The sequence below is a fragment of the Colossoma macropomum genome, unplaced genomic scaffold, assembly GCF_904425465.1.
Source record: "Colossoma macropomum unplaced genomic scaffold, Colossoma_macropomum, whole genome shotgun sequence".
Lineage (NCBI taxonomy): Eukaryota > Metazoa > Chordata > Actinopteri > Characiformes > Serrasalmidae > Colossoma > Colossoma macropomum.
This window is the reverse complement of record NW_023494804.1, coordinates 17,794,452-17,809,675: the sequence shown is the minus strand read 5'-3', so window position 1 is coordinate 17,809,675 and position 15,224 is coordinate 17,794,452. Positions and strand designations below refer to the sequence as shown.

Sequence of the window (15,224 nt, the reverse complement as noted above, 5' to 3'; positions counted from 1 at the left end):
AATGAGAATGACAAGCTGCATTAACTGATTTTCTTTGCCAAGCTATTTTTTTTGGCAGTGTGACCCTCAGACCATGTGGGTCTTCCCTTTAAAGACACCTGAAAAGCCAAACTCAACCTACAACCGGGGGTTTACTCACGCAAAGTGGCCTCTTACTGGCTCACTTTGATATCATAAATAAACCATCGCATTAATTTCTAATTGAGGCGAACCTCTCAAGCCCAATTCACTAATGAGGCCGAGCGATTTCTTTTCCACGGGACAAGATATATGCTCCCATCTTCACATTACACAGATTAAATATTGAGCCCTGCTCCATTAGTTCTATTGAGCACCATTGAAACCAGTAACCAACTGCCCTGCCTAGCAGACGAACGACTATAGCCCAGCGCAGAGGGAGATGACCCCACCGCTATCAGTCTCCCGTCAGGATGACCCTTCCCTCTTGAGTTGACTCCTCTCAAGAGTAGACAAAATGTCAACCTGATCAATAGACGCATCACTGCGCAAAGACTAAATTAGTACAAACAGAGGAAGTTTTAGGGCTTGCATTCATCAGATGAACAGAAGACTTGTATTGTTAATCAAGATTTTAATCAAGAGATTAATAAACTCTATTATTTACTATTTTGAGTCAATGATGTATCTTTTAGAGTGAATATACTTAAACCTCATTGTATCTACATTAATAGTCCATTTTATCAGCTCCACTGACCATATAGGAGCATATTGTAGTTTTATAATTACAGACTGTAGTCCATCTGTTTCTCTGCATACTTTGTTAGCCTTTTTCACCCTGTTTTTTAATGGTCAGGACCCCCACAGGACCACCACAGTGACACTGACGTGGTGGTAGCGTGTTAGTGTGTGTTGCGCTGGCACGAGTGGATCAGACACAGCAGTGCTGCTATAATTTTTAAAATACCTTGTGTAGAAGATGGCAAGTCCTCAGAATCCCTCCTCGCAGTGGTTAGCTGTAGCATTAGCTCATTGGCAATGAAGTAACAGTGTGCCATACAGTGTCAGAAACCACATAAGGAAGTCTATTAGAGATTACTGAGCAACTCCACACAGTTTTAGGCAACTGTGTGTTGATATAAACATACATAAACATACATTTATGTTATAAATAAAGGGGAAAATGGGAAAACCATGTCGATTAGACGTTTCTTTGAACTTCTGCTTTAACAACTCTTGATCAGCTCATGCTAAGTCGTGGTTATTACAATAAAATAGAATTTGCGCTTGGTAAACAGAGCTGAAAAAAACAAGGCAAAGATCAGCTGTCCTATCCTGCCTGTCACAGTCTGTTTTATTTATGCTGCGGGCCTCCGGGAACCGGTCGGCGCTGCTGACCCCTGCTTCCGCTCTGATTTATTTCTTGATGTCGTTGTGCAGGTTATCTTGAACAACCTTGGTTGTCAGCTGCGTAACTTTACCTACACATGTATATAACTTCAGCGCAGCAGACAAATGTAGTGTTTTCCATATCCAACGGCGGTGACACTGCGGGCGGAATATGTGATCGCTCGGAGGTGAAGAACTCCTGAGGATTGTGTTGCAGGGCCGTCCATTACCATAATTAGTTTTACCTGCAGAGGAGCTTTCCTCACGTAACCCACTTTAAATGTTTAATCGCTGCGTTTTGAAGCAGCTGACTGTTTTTTCTGAAAGCGCTTTCGTGACAGGAGGTGATTGCCCCGAATAAACGAAAGCTTTTTTCGCCTCACGTTCCCCGGCTGGGGCGGTCCTCTGGCCCTGCTGGGCCTTGACTAAGACGGTGTCTTTCTCACCACGCTCATGGGCAGCTCCTCTTTCCCTGTCTAAATTACATTCAGCTGGAAAGTTGAACAAGCCCGGCTAAAGCAACAGACAGGCTGGATTAGTGTTACAGCATCCCTCGCACTTGTCAGGTCTTTCAAGGAGCTTGACGTGTCTTAAATGATCTTGAAACCAATCTCTGTGTTTGAACACTCTAAGACATGCTGCATGTCCTGGGAGATAAATGTGAAAAAATGGTAAAAGACGTGCTAAGGAAGAAAACTGTTCTTATTGATTTACACAGCTTTTGATCATTTTTGTTTTTTCTTAAAGGAATAGTTTGTCAAAAAAATCCAGCCTCACTGCAAATTAAGTCAATCAGCCAAGACATGTTTGGTGTCTGTAGTTTGCTATGAGGCCAGTCTGGCTAAGAAATAATGTAAACTTATACACACTTATTAGTATCACGCTAACTGTGTGCCTTGTCACACTTGCCTTAAACATGTTGAGCTGCTAAATAATCTCATATGGTTACTGACAGAAAGACAAAAGTTTATAGCTGCTACTATTGTTGTTAGCTATGCCAATGTGTTTTTGTCAGTTTTTATAGATGTATGTATAGTATGTCATACAGTGTCAGAAACCACACAAGCAAGTCTGTTTGACATTATGTAAATGGTCTTTTGGCCTAAAACTAGTTTAAACTGTTCTTTGTTGAATAATGCAATTTTCTGTAGCACAGTATTATATCCCTCAGCTATATCGCTTTGACAGAGTTCACGATTTCATATCATTATCTGTTTTCATGAATGTTGTTTCACTACAGTACCCAGCATGCATTACTCAAATACATCATACAACTATTGGAAACCCTTGTGATGTCAGCCGATCTTGACTGATAGCCTAGCCACTTAGCTATAGGCTAATACAACCAAGCTAACATTTGTGTAACTCATACAAGTTTTTTCTTAGTCAAAGATACACATTACATAAATAAAACTGTGATCTTTATCCACCACAAAATGAACACCAGAGGCATTTTTACCTTTTCACCTGGCTAGGAAACACAGCATAGACCAGCATAGCTGGTCAGCAGCCATAACAGCTGATATGCTGATCAACAAAAACAGCATATGTTGTGTTTTGGATGCTGGTATGCTGGTCAATTATGACCATGCTGGGTGACAATAGCTGCTTTAAGCTGTTTCTTAAGCAGGATAGCCAGAGAAAAAGAGCCAAAATCTGCATTAGCTTTTAGCTTGTTGTCGTCTTCATCAAACAAGTAACTTCTGTGGCTTCAGTAATCCATTCTATTAACAGTAATGATGATTTGAAGAAAGTTACTATAGTTATACAGCTGCAATAAGATATTCTGCTTCCAATGGTAACATTAGGTATCTGCTTTCCTTCTGCATTTACCAGCTAAAGAAAGAAAGACACATTTCAGAACAACCTGCCTAGAAACTCCACCTCAAAGGTTCCTTCCACCCTCAAGATACATTATCTAAAGGGGGGGTTTGCTTTAAAAAACACAATTTCACTCTGGAGACGACTGCTGCACTGCTGCACGATGTGAATAAGCATGTTTACAATGAAAATTTAATTTAAATTTTTCGTTTTGGCCAGAGTGTCTTGTTAATCACTCAGTTTGAGGCATATGTGTTTAGCACAATGCTAATAAGTGTACATAGGTATCCATTATTTGTTAGCCACATTAGCCTTGTAGCTCCAGTGTAAAACTAAATGTCACAAGCAAAACCAGCATATGTTGTCTTTAGGATGCTGGTATGCTGGTCAACCAGTATGACCATGGTGGGGTAACCAGCTAAAACAGAACCAGACCAGCACTAGACCAGCATAGACCAGCTTAGAAAAGCATGAAATGCTTGCTGGTCTGTGCAGGCTTTCCAGCAGGTTTACCATCACTACCTCTGTTGTAAACATGATAGATCCTACAGTGATGCTACAGTAGTCTCTAGAGTGAGATTTTCCAGTTTAAAACGTGGAAGGTAGTGTTTTGGGGTGAATTTTGTGGGGCTGTTTTGATTGATTTTTTCTTTCTGCTAGCTGGTGAAGGAAGGCAGATAGTTAACGTTACTGCTAGAATGCTAATATTGTTGGAACTGTCTTCAAATCATCATTATAATAGAGAGAATAAATCACTAAAACAGCAGAAATTATTTGTCAGCTGAGGAGGACAGCAAGCTAAAAATGAAAGTTAGCAAGGCTATCTTAGTTACCTGTCTAGATACTTTACCTCAGTTTGGCTTCTTTACTCTGACTAAAAGGGTAGAAACTTTTTCGTGTACCCAGTTTTGCACTTAATGAAGACAGAATCACTGTTTTCTTTATGATTTTGTTTGACGGCCGAGGTAAGAGTTGTAGCTCAGTGGCCAAGCTAGCACTCAGAATTTAGTGACATCACAGGGTTTCCCAAAGGCTGCATGTGGCAGCACAGTGCATTCTGGGTACTGTAGTAAAAGAACATCTTATATCTTATCTTATATATGTTTGACACATATCAAAATATTTAAAAAAAATGACAGTCTTAAAGACAGTATTACATATATTTAATCTACAAGTATGTATATATATCAATATGTCAACATACTGTCAGTATCCAAAGAAAAACAGGCTCCAAAATGGAAACTTTTAATGTACGTTAATTTAAAAAGGTTTCATCCAAGCAATTTTGAAGCATTTCTATTGGTCCTTACATCATGACATTTTCACACAATGTAAAGGGTAGCTTCTGAGTTCAAATGATGTATAAAAGTAAAAATTAAAAATGCAGTTACTTGTTTACGATATATGGGCACAAATTTAATATTAGAAAGTGGCACAATGAAATATATTTTGCAAATATAACATCACGTAATTAATAACATGACAAATAATACATTAAACTCTATACATTAAAAGATTTAGACTGGAATGCCCCTTTAAGAGCATTTGGAGGCACCTGTGAATCTTAAGTGCTTACTGCATTTAGAGAGAGTATATAGTATTTAATAAAGAGCATATGAATGGGAGAATCGCTGCAGTGTAACAGGATCATATGATGTGTGACTGGTGTGTGGGTGTCAGTGTAAATTTTGTCAGATTCAGAATGTCCTTGAGCCAAACGCTACACTAAAGCTCAGAGATATATTTCTGTTTGAATGATTCAAGATTTTGTAATGTGTTTCCCCTAAATGTATGATCTAGGTCATTGATCCCATTTCACTTCCAGGAACGCAGCAGATATTCTTTTTCTCGTAATGAGGAATTCGGAAGTGAGGGGGAGGTCTTTGGCAGCGTGTCAAATTCATAATTTGAGATTTTGACTTATTTACAGCTGAGTTTTATATGGTCATTATGTCATCTGAATTATTGAAGCATCTGGGCCTTTTTCTCACTGATGATGCGGATGTTTGGCAGGCGTGCGGGTGGCTGTGGATGGCGGTGAGTGAATAATTAACCACAAATGGCTAATTAGAGTGGCACAATCGGCTCAGAATCAGTACACTTTGTGTGAGTGAAGGCTTCACGTTGTCAGTAATAGCCTTTAGATCCATGATAGCTTGTTTGATTCTCTGTGAAACACTGCCTGATTTTGATAATGAGCTCTGTCTGTGGTATAGAGACTGCATCTGGACACGCTTTTGACTTTAACACTGTAATACTGAGTCAAAACAGCAGCTATTTTGCCTTATAATCTACTCCTCTACTTCAGTAACACAATTTCTCATAGCTGTTGACGCATTTACAGTGATACATAAAGAATATCATCTAACAAAGCGGAAATTTGTATTCACAAACTACCATTTAAAGCAGCCGGACACATCAATAGGAATATGCTTCACACTTAAGTGGCTTTTATTCTTACTCTGTTGAACTTAGTAATGAGCTTTTTCCACACCGATTCTAATTGTGTTCTGAATGATTGCACACACTCGGTCAGAAGCTGTCGCAGTGCATCCAACAATAAAGGCAGCATGAAACTTCTTTTATACAGTGATAGGAAACAGGTTAACACTCTGAAAGCTCCAGTTCCAGAAGCCCCCAACATTGTATCAAAAGTAGTACAGTTTGCGTTACAGATAAAGCCACAAAACTGTCATATTATCAAGTTCAGCACAGCTTTTTCAGTACTCGCCAGATGAATCTGGATATTTTTTGTTCAAGAACACACTGGAACAAAAAAGACGGTTCATCAATGGTTCTTTATACTCTCAAAAATAAAGGTATGAAACTGTCTCTGGGGCAGTACCCCTCCTGTCACTGGGGTGGTTCCCTTAAGGGCCCATCTCAGTACCTTTAGTCAGGGAAGATAATTGTACCCCTATTGTAATCCCTTAAAATTATATTTTCTAAGTTGTATTGACTGCACACACCCTGTCTCACCTACAGGCTTTTTATTTTATTGTTCTGTTTTGAAATACGAGGTTATAAAAAGGTACAAACATGTACTTTTTACCTGGAAAAACGTATTTAAGGTTCACAATAGGACCACTGTTTTACCTTTGAGGGAACATTTACATTGTTTGTACCTTGATGAACCAAATATGTACCTGCACAGAACCTTTTCTCACAGTGTAGTAAAGGCAATGGTTCTGTTCAGAATCATGAGTTCTATGTAATACCATTTCAAGCTTAAATAGTTCTTCGCATGTTGAAATGGTCCTTCAGATTGATGGAAAATGTGTTGTATGTGGCTCTATATTGCACCAAAAAGCTTGAGATCATAACTCTTTTTGGTGCAATATGGAAACATTTTTAGAAAGGTTCTATATAGAGCCATGTACAACACATTCTCCATCAATCTGAAGAACCATTTCACCATGCAAAAAAACATTTAAGCATGCAAATGGTTTTATATATGACTCATGGTTCTAAATAGAACCATTCCCTTTACTAAAGAACCCTTGAGAAACCATCTTTTTTAAGCATATAAGTCTGTAAAGCATTTCACAGCCAGTCTTGTTTGCTAAGTTGTGCTCTCTTTGTTTCTGGCTAATAAGAGTTTGTTTAGTCCTTGACTATTACAGCTGGAGAAGAAAAAGCTGGTTTAAGCTGGGCCAACACTGCATGGTCTTTAGCACTATTATAACCTCGATTTGCCCCCTCCTAAGAGAGCTGGGAGAGAGAAAAAGCAAAGAGATGTGTATGCATGCTGCGTGTACAAAGGAGAACTGAAAACAAGCACAGAGTCACTCTTTACAATTTTAAGTCAGCTGCCAGTTTGTAATGAAATATTTCTCCAGCTCTCACTGTGATATCTGCATCTTTCACCACATATTCATCCCATTTGTATCTCGTGTGTGCAAAGAAGCACAACCAGCTCCAGTCCAGTTTAGCTTTGTTTGCACTATAAAAAAATGTCATCTTGGCAAGTTAAATTATCCTAAATCTAAAAGATGTATCTAATATTTCTCATGTTGAGATTGTTGTAAGCTTATTATAAGATTATTTAACTCATTCTTTACTTGCTTTAGGTGATTTTAGTAAGTCAGATGATCTCACAATATTGGCAGATAGTTTCACTTGTTGTAGGAAATATGCTTAAAACAAGCCAAGTTGCCTGACAATACAGTGAGATAATCTGACTCACTAAAATAACTTAAGGTAAAGAATGTGTAGAGCTAAGTTAAATAATCTTATGAGTTTACGACAATCTCAACATGAGAAACAGATACATCAATTAGATTTAAGATAATTTCACTTTTCAAGATAGCATTTTTTGCAGCATGTATCAGGTGACAATGGGGGAGATCTGGGGATTTGAGTGCTTTCTCATAGCAGAAACTCATTATGTGGGTGTTATATTCTCTCCGCATTATGGTCCAGTTTGCACGGCCTCACAACAACAATAAAAAATGTGTGATGCTCTCCGTTTTAGAAATCTGTTAGGATTTAAAGCAACATTATGTAAAAATTACTTTACAAAAACAGCCTCAAAATCATTTTGATGCTACACTGACTTATAATAGGGAGAATGGCGTCTCTGTTATTGCCACTTCAGGCCAGAATGTCTGCTACAGAATTATGTAACTTTGGAGGAGCAGCACTGTATGCTTTACAGCGCCACATCACACACCAGCAACTATGGCTCTTCAGCTAGCTCGGTATTCCCAGCATGGACATCATGGCAAAAGCTGCAAAGAGATCAAAGACAACGTTGTGAGGGGAAGTGAGAAAGAGTGTCTGAGCAAGAGACTGGACGAGAGTAAATCTTGGACTGGCTTTTACTCATTGGCAAGAGTTAAAAGAGATAAAAGGATGCAGGACAGTCTTATGACTAACAAGAAAACAATGAAAACCTGACAGTGTTATTTATGAAAGACTGTAATATAACCTGTAACCTTATCTGTGTCATCTCTCTCTGACAGGGTTCTGTAGTTTTTTCAAATGCCAGAAGTCATCCAACCTCAGACCTGTTTCACGCTGGCATGCAAATTAATAAATTCATCTCACACCAAAAAGCTTGGTCAGTCAGTCAATCTCAAGCCAAATAAGCCTCGAAAGTTTGCAACCTCCTGTAATAAAATCCTCTAATGTTACTCTACCTTGTAAATCGACTTTCTCTTCTGATGTTGTGTTTGCAGGTGTTGTGCTGAATTCCATCTTGCAGGCAGAATCTGACTCCCCTTTACATACACGCACGTCTTGTAGTCATATCGATGCTGCAGATTACACTTGTGATATCAGTTATTGATACATAGAAACATCTGAGATCGTGAGTGTGATCTGTAGCGTCCAGATGCCTACGTGATGCACATGCATGCAAAAGGGAGTCGGTATCCTTGATCGTGTACAGCTGTCCATGAGGGGGTGCTTACAGTACGATTTATACTGACAACAGGTGTTTAAGTGAAAGACACTCTACAACTGTAAAGGAGGCCCAAGAGCAAAAAATACCAATTATCTCAAGAAGCTTTAAGGGGCAACTTCAGGTTCAGAATTTGGTGTAGTCCCACACTCAGATTGTGCCATCTGAACTAACTGTTGAGTAAAGTGTCAGAACCACATAAGCAAGTTCTATTTGAATTTGCTTAACAACTCAACAGAGTTTGAGTCTGAGTGTGTGATGTTTTAGGCGTGCAGTTAGCTTCATCCTATTGTTGATATACATAAGCTTTCATTGCTTGTTAGCTACATTAGCCTCGTAGCTCCAGTGTAAAACTAAAGAAGCAAAGTTCAGACACCAAACCTGTCCTTTCTAATTGTCTACATTTGGGGTTACAGTAAAACTGGGCAAATTACACTTTTCACCAGAGTTCCTTTAACATGAATTCATTACTGTGAAACAGCTTTCAGAGCCCAGGAGAGTCGATATAATGCAGAGCTTCAGGAGCTTTTAGGGTTTCTGCTTTTCCTCAATTCCTGTAGCTGAGAGATGTGTTCAAGCTGGATGGAGGGAGAAGAAAGAGAAAAGGAGAGAGAGAGAGAGAGAGAGAGAGAGAGAGAGAGAGAGAGAGAGAGAGAGAGAGAGAGAAGGAGACCAAGAGAGAACAAGAAAGAGAAAAATAAATGAAGAAAGAGAAGAGAAATAAAAGGAGAGGGAGAAAAGGGAAAAAAAATTGAGAGAAAGACATACAAAGGGGGCAAAGAGATAGAAAAAGAAACAGAAGGAGAGGAAGAGAGAAAGAAGAGAGAGGGAGAGAAACAGTGTTAGAGAAAGAGAGATGAAGGTAGTAGGAAAGGCAGAAGATAGTTAAAAAGACAATGAAAGAGGAGTGTGAATATGAGATAGAAATGAGAAAGAAATGGTAGAAAGGAGACAGAATAGAGAAGGCAGAGTGAGGAGAGAGACAGAAACATAGAAGAAGTAAGAAAAGGAGATGGTGAAGCGGGAAAGAAAAAGAGAAGGTGAGGGTAGAGAGAAAGAGGGAAAAGGGAAGAGAAAAGAGGGGAGGGGAGAGAGAGAATGAAGCAGACTGAGAAGAAGAGAAAGGAGCAGATAGAAAGAAAAAGGAGGAAGAGAAAGAGACAGGAAGAGGAGAGATAGGAGGAGGGAGAAAGACATGAAAAGAAAGGATAAAGAAAAGAGAAAGTGATTAAGAAAAATAGAGATAAAGAGAGGGAGAAGAAAAAGGAAAAAAACAGATGAAGAAAAAAGGAGATAGAGAAAGAGGCAGAAAGAATGAAAGAGAAGGAGGGAGATGGTGGGAGAAAGAGAAAAGACAGGGAGAGGAGAGATAGGAGGAGGGAGAAAGACATGGAAAGAAAGGAAGTAAGTGATAAAGAAAAATAGAGATAAAGAGAGAGGAGAAGGAAAAAGAAACAGATGAAGAAAGAAAAGAAGATAGATAAAGAGTGGGAGAAAGAGGGAGATGGAGGGAGAAAGAGAAAAAGGCAGGGAGCGGAAAAAGAAACAGCTAAAGAAGAAGTGAGAGGAAAATGAGATAGAAAAAGGAAGGGGGAAAAGTGATAGAGAAAGGAGAAGAAAAAGATAGAAGAGAAAAAGAAAAGGAGATAGAAGGAGGAAAGGAGAAAAAGTGATAGAGAAAAAGACAGCAGAAGGGAGAGGAAAAGAAATAGAGAGAGGAGAGAAAGAAAAGGAGTTAGAGAGAGGAAGAGAGGAAGAGCGACAGAGAAAGGAAGAGAGAACGAGAAGAAGATAGACAGGAAGAGAGAAAAAAGACTGAGTGATAGAGAAAGAAAAAAATGAAGAGAGAGAAAAGAACAGATATAGTAAGAAAAGAAAAAGAAAGGAGATAGAAAGAAAAGGAGTGGGAGGGAGATGGAGGGTTAGAGGAGAGAGAGAGAGAGAGAGAGATGCTGTGCATTGTGCTGACTGCTGCACGCTGGTGGTGAAATATCTGGCGCTGACGGAGGCTGCCAGGTGGACCTTGAGGTGACAGACTGCGTGAGGATGAGTGCCGGGGGGGGCGGGGGGTTATCTGCACCGAGTGTCAGGGAGGGAATGATTTGACAACACGCCAGCCGGAGATCCGTTTGGGGGGGTTATTTATTGATCCAGCAGGAGGAGGGGGCCTTTTTTCTGGAGGAATCTGACGGAGGAGGGTGCGGAGAGCCTCCGGCCACTCGAAGAGAAACACGGCCGTTTGAAGGATGAGTTAGAGACAGAACGGTGAGGGATGATTGCTGGCACGGTCCGACAGGCTGAGATTGAAATTATGGAGCGTTTGGCGTGGGGGGGTGGGGGGTGTTTTGAAAACAGCAGAGTAAACTGTTCTCATAGCACCAGCACCCTCAGAGAAGAGGCGTAGTCACAGAAACTATCAGAGCACAAAGTAATCATAAACTGGTAGAACTTTGAATAATCTCTCTCCAGTAGCACCTGACCGATATATCAACTGCTCGATAAAATCAGCTGATTTTGAAGCTCCATGTATTTTTTAGTATAACAAATATTTTAAAGAAACTTCTTTTATATTCAGTAGAGAGTTATGACTATTAGGAACATTAGAACTATAAGGCATTCAATACAAGCCGTAAGTGTCAAAAACAAATCTACTTCTAAAATTATGCTAATTTCTGGTAGCACCCTATGGGATTTCTAATAGTATGTTAGTGCTAAGCTAATCCTGGTGCACATTAACATTTTTTGGCCATTCTAGATTAAACACAGATATTTGAAGCAAGTAAGTAAGTAAGTAACAGACATTAACATATATTTGAGCTTTGCATGTATCAGTGTTACAGTGACTCTTTCAAGTAAAGAGTCCTGGCATAGAGCTGCTGTCGCTGTTTTCCATTCCCAACAACTACCTGGAACCTAGATAGTCCTACAACCATTAGCATGAGTAAAATATATTATAAACCCTCATGTGAAGATAACTGATAAGAAATTTGAGCTAATGAACAGAATTCAAACACAATAGGCACTGCAATATTTATTTTTATCTTATTTTACATTTTGTTTCTGCTGTTTATTTTAAGTTTAAGAAGTTTAACCTTTGAGAACTAACTAGACTAGTCATATCTGACCATTAACAGTTGACATCTGACAGTTATTTCAGTCAGTTAAGCACTGTTTAATTTGTGACCCTGTACTTGTATCAGCAGTTATTGGTTTATGAATTTTTCTGCTCCTTAAAATTGGTATCAGTGACTCAATTTTCATATCAGTCAGGTCCTCTGGTGGTGCAAGAGCTTCTCGTTCGGTGTGTGTGGTAGCCCTTAGCCGGCTGCAGTAGTCTTTCTGTGCTTCCTTCTTTGGACTAAAGAGACAACAAGCTCTGACCAGAATGTACGATGCAGGCTCTACACTGCCCTCTGGTGGAGTGACGTGCTCAGACATACACAAAAGTCTAATTTACTACTGAGGATTGAGTTTGACTCCCGGCCGGGCAACCAGGGTCCTGTGGAGTTTGCATGTTCTCCGCATGTCTGCATGGGTTTTTTCCAGGTGCTCCGGTTTCCTCCCACAGTCCAAAGACATGCAGTCAGGCCAGTTGGACATGCTAAATTGCCCCTAGGTGTGAGTGTGTTTCACCTCAAACCATTTTGTTTACATCTCAGTAATAGAACTAGGGCAAAAGTTTAAAACAAAAGGTGGAATTCCCATTTAAGTAGTGTAAAACTGTCAAATCACTATTTAGGCAAAATCTGGTCTTGATACCAAGGAAGACACTGATGAACATGAAGCTGAGTGTTGAAGCTAAATGTCCGCAAAGCATCAGCACAGAGCTGCTTTATGATCACTAAACCTTTACAGGGATTTTTTCCTTTTCAGAAGAAAGCAAAATGTTCCTGAACTTATGAGGAATAGTGTATATGTTTTACATCTGAATTGTTTAAAGTCTGTGATGTCTTTTCTAACTCTGTTCTCCATTCTGTTCCCCCCATTCTCGCCAACTTTCAGCTGTTCATGGTGGACAACGCGGCGGACGACTGGAGGATAGCCATGACCTATGAGCGAATCTTCTTCATCTGCCTGGAGATCCTTGTGTGCGCCATCCACCCCATCCCGGGCAAGTACACCTTCACCTGGACGGCGCGCCTGGCCTTCTACTACACCTCCTCCAAGACGGACGCGGACGTGGACATCATTCTGTCCATCCCCATGTTCCTGCGGCTCTACCTGATCGCCCGCGTCATGCTGCTGCACAGCAAACTGTTCACGGACGCTTCGTCGCGCAGCATCGGCGCCCTCAACAAGATCAACTTCAACACGCGCTTTGTCATGAAGACGCTCATGACCATCTGCCCCGGCACCGTGCTGCTGGTCTTCACCATTTCTCTGTGGATCATCGCCGCCTGGACTGTGAGGGCGTGCGAAAGGTGCCCCGGCTCAGATCACTACTCCCTCAATGTTTAGGCTGGCTTGTAGTGTGCTATGTTGTCTGATGTCATGCCTTCGAGAGCATCAACAAGCGCCGTCACTGTTTGCTGTTTGAAATTAGCTCCACACTAGAAAGAATGATAGTGATTAGCAGGGATGTACCGAAATTTTCACCACCAAAATTTTCTGGCTGTAAATGGTCAAAAGTGGCAATTTAGGTTTTCAGCCAAAGAGAAAAAACACTGAAAAGTTCGGCTGAAAAAAGCAAAACATCAACCCCTTAAAATCCCAGTCTTATTACATACTAAGGCTTATTAGAGCAGGCCGTGCGTTATTTATTACGGCAAGGGTGTTCTTAGGCACGACAGAAAGTGTCTATTGGTGCCTAAAACTCCCTTCCCTGTGTTAAAATCGCAGTAACGCTTGGCCTCTTATGGCTTATTGCTTTTATAAAATGGCAGTAAAAAATTTAATTAAAAAACACAATATTTTAGAAAATAATTTTCTGTTTTGTTGCCAAGCCATGGACCGCTGAATGAGGAGAATGTTCGGTCGCCCATCAATATATACTGCGGTAATTTCATGAATTTGCTTGCTCCCTACATAGTGCACTATGTAGGAATTTAAATACTGGATCCTGCAGCCCAACAGTGCAAAATATAGCTAAGATCATCAGTCACTTGGGATTCAGCCTCATCAATACTCGATAAATGATGCACTATTTGGCTGTAGTGGCTAGAATTTCTAAATTTTCATAGCTAGCATACTGGTTAGGGAGTACGGATGCTACTTCTGACTGAAAGGCAAACAGTTGAAGCATGTAATCCATTCAAGTGACATTTTTAGTCTTTTATACTGCCGTTTTACAGTTAATCATACTGGAAGTCCTTTAATTTCAGCCTGTGATATTAATGATTGAGTTGTTTAGACTGTTAGCTATCTTTTAGCCTGATAGCTAGCTGACCAGCCTAGTTCTAGTTAAGAACATAAGCTGTCAGCCTCTTAGTTTAAACAAAAAAATGGGTTCTTACTTCATTAGTACACTCGGTGCTCAATGCGAGCAGCATGAGAGAAAGATTCATTAACAGCACAAGGTTTTGTTCGTGCCATGGGGCAGTAATTCACAATTCAGTTGTTGTGAGGCGGTCATAGGTGTGCATATATCGTGGATTTTTACAACAGCTTCGAACATGGCTCAGCCAATCAGATTTTAGGACCAGAACTATCCGTTTTATAATATTCAGTAATTACAGGGACTTCAGTACAAACTGGCTGAGCTATTCTAAGGTTATAGAAGTGTGTAATAAACCTCTGGGCCCAGTGGGTCCTGGCCATTTAGCGGGTTAAATAGGTCCTGTACCACTAATGGTAATAAAAATGAGAAATTAATGTTACAAAACATTGAAAACAAACATTGATGACTCCTAGTTTTTTCTGTTATGCGCTGTAGAAAATTGTATAAATTTGATTTTTTACCAAATTATTTCCTCAATCAAAGCAAATCCGATGATGGTCTTTAGCCTCTGTGAGGAACTGGTCATCTTTACAAAGGAACATCCATGCTAAGTAGCTACTTAACTACGTATTTCATGCAATACTATATAAACTGTTCTGTACTGTGCTACTCATTGTAGTGTGCCATATATCTAAACAGAGGTTCTTAATCCCAGCTCTGGAGACTTCATGCACGGCACGTTTGTGTCCCTTTCTCTAACATACCTGCCTCAGGCTTGGTAATTACCTAAGCTGGATAGGTCAGAAATTATTGTAAATTATTGTATTCTTAAAGGGCTCATATCATGAAAGACTAAACTTCTCACTTTGTTTTATTAATAAAAGACTTTGATATAGCATGTAAACATCGTTATAGGTTCAAAATGTACTTTGACACGCCAGTCCATAGAGTCTGTGTATGGAAACCAAACTGCAGAAAAAGCTCGTTTTTGAATTCGTAGTATTTATGATAAAATATGCACAGACAGACGTGTGCAAGAGTTTGGGCGCCCCGTTCAAAAGTCATGTTGATTTTCTAAGTGAAAATAAATTAACACATCCTCTACAGAGAACCCACCTCTGCACATTCTAATGCACAATTACTGTTTATTTGCTGAAAATAGGCCAAAGTGCTACAGAGATTAATGTTTACCCTCATCTAACGTTCTGAATTCAGTTCATGAAGGCCTTGCTAATTAGCTGATGAGCTGAATCAGATGTATTTAATAAGGCAACG

General features: G+C 39.9%; 1 protein-coding gene across 1 annotated transcript in view; it reads left to right on the top strand.

Annotated features, from left to right (window-relative positions):
* The window catches only part of kcnn2 (potassium calcium-activated channel subfamily N member 2), a 73,517-nt gene that overhangs the window by 23,514 nt on the left and 34,779 nt on the right, over window positions 1–15,224 (top strand). The window contains exon 3 of the mRNA XM_036594932.1: window positions 12,575–12,993. Coding sequence (XP_036450825.1) covers window positions 12,575–12,993 — 419 coding nt within the window. The remainder of the gene's footprint in view (window positions 1–12,574; window positions 12,994–15,224) is intronic.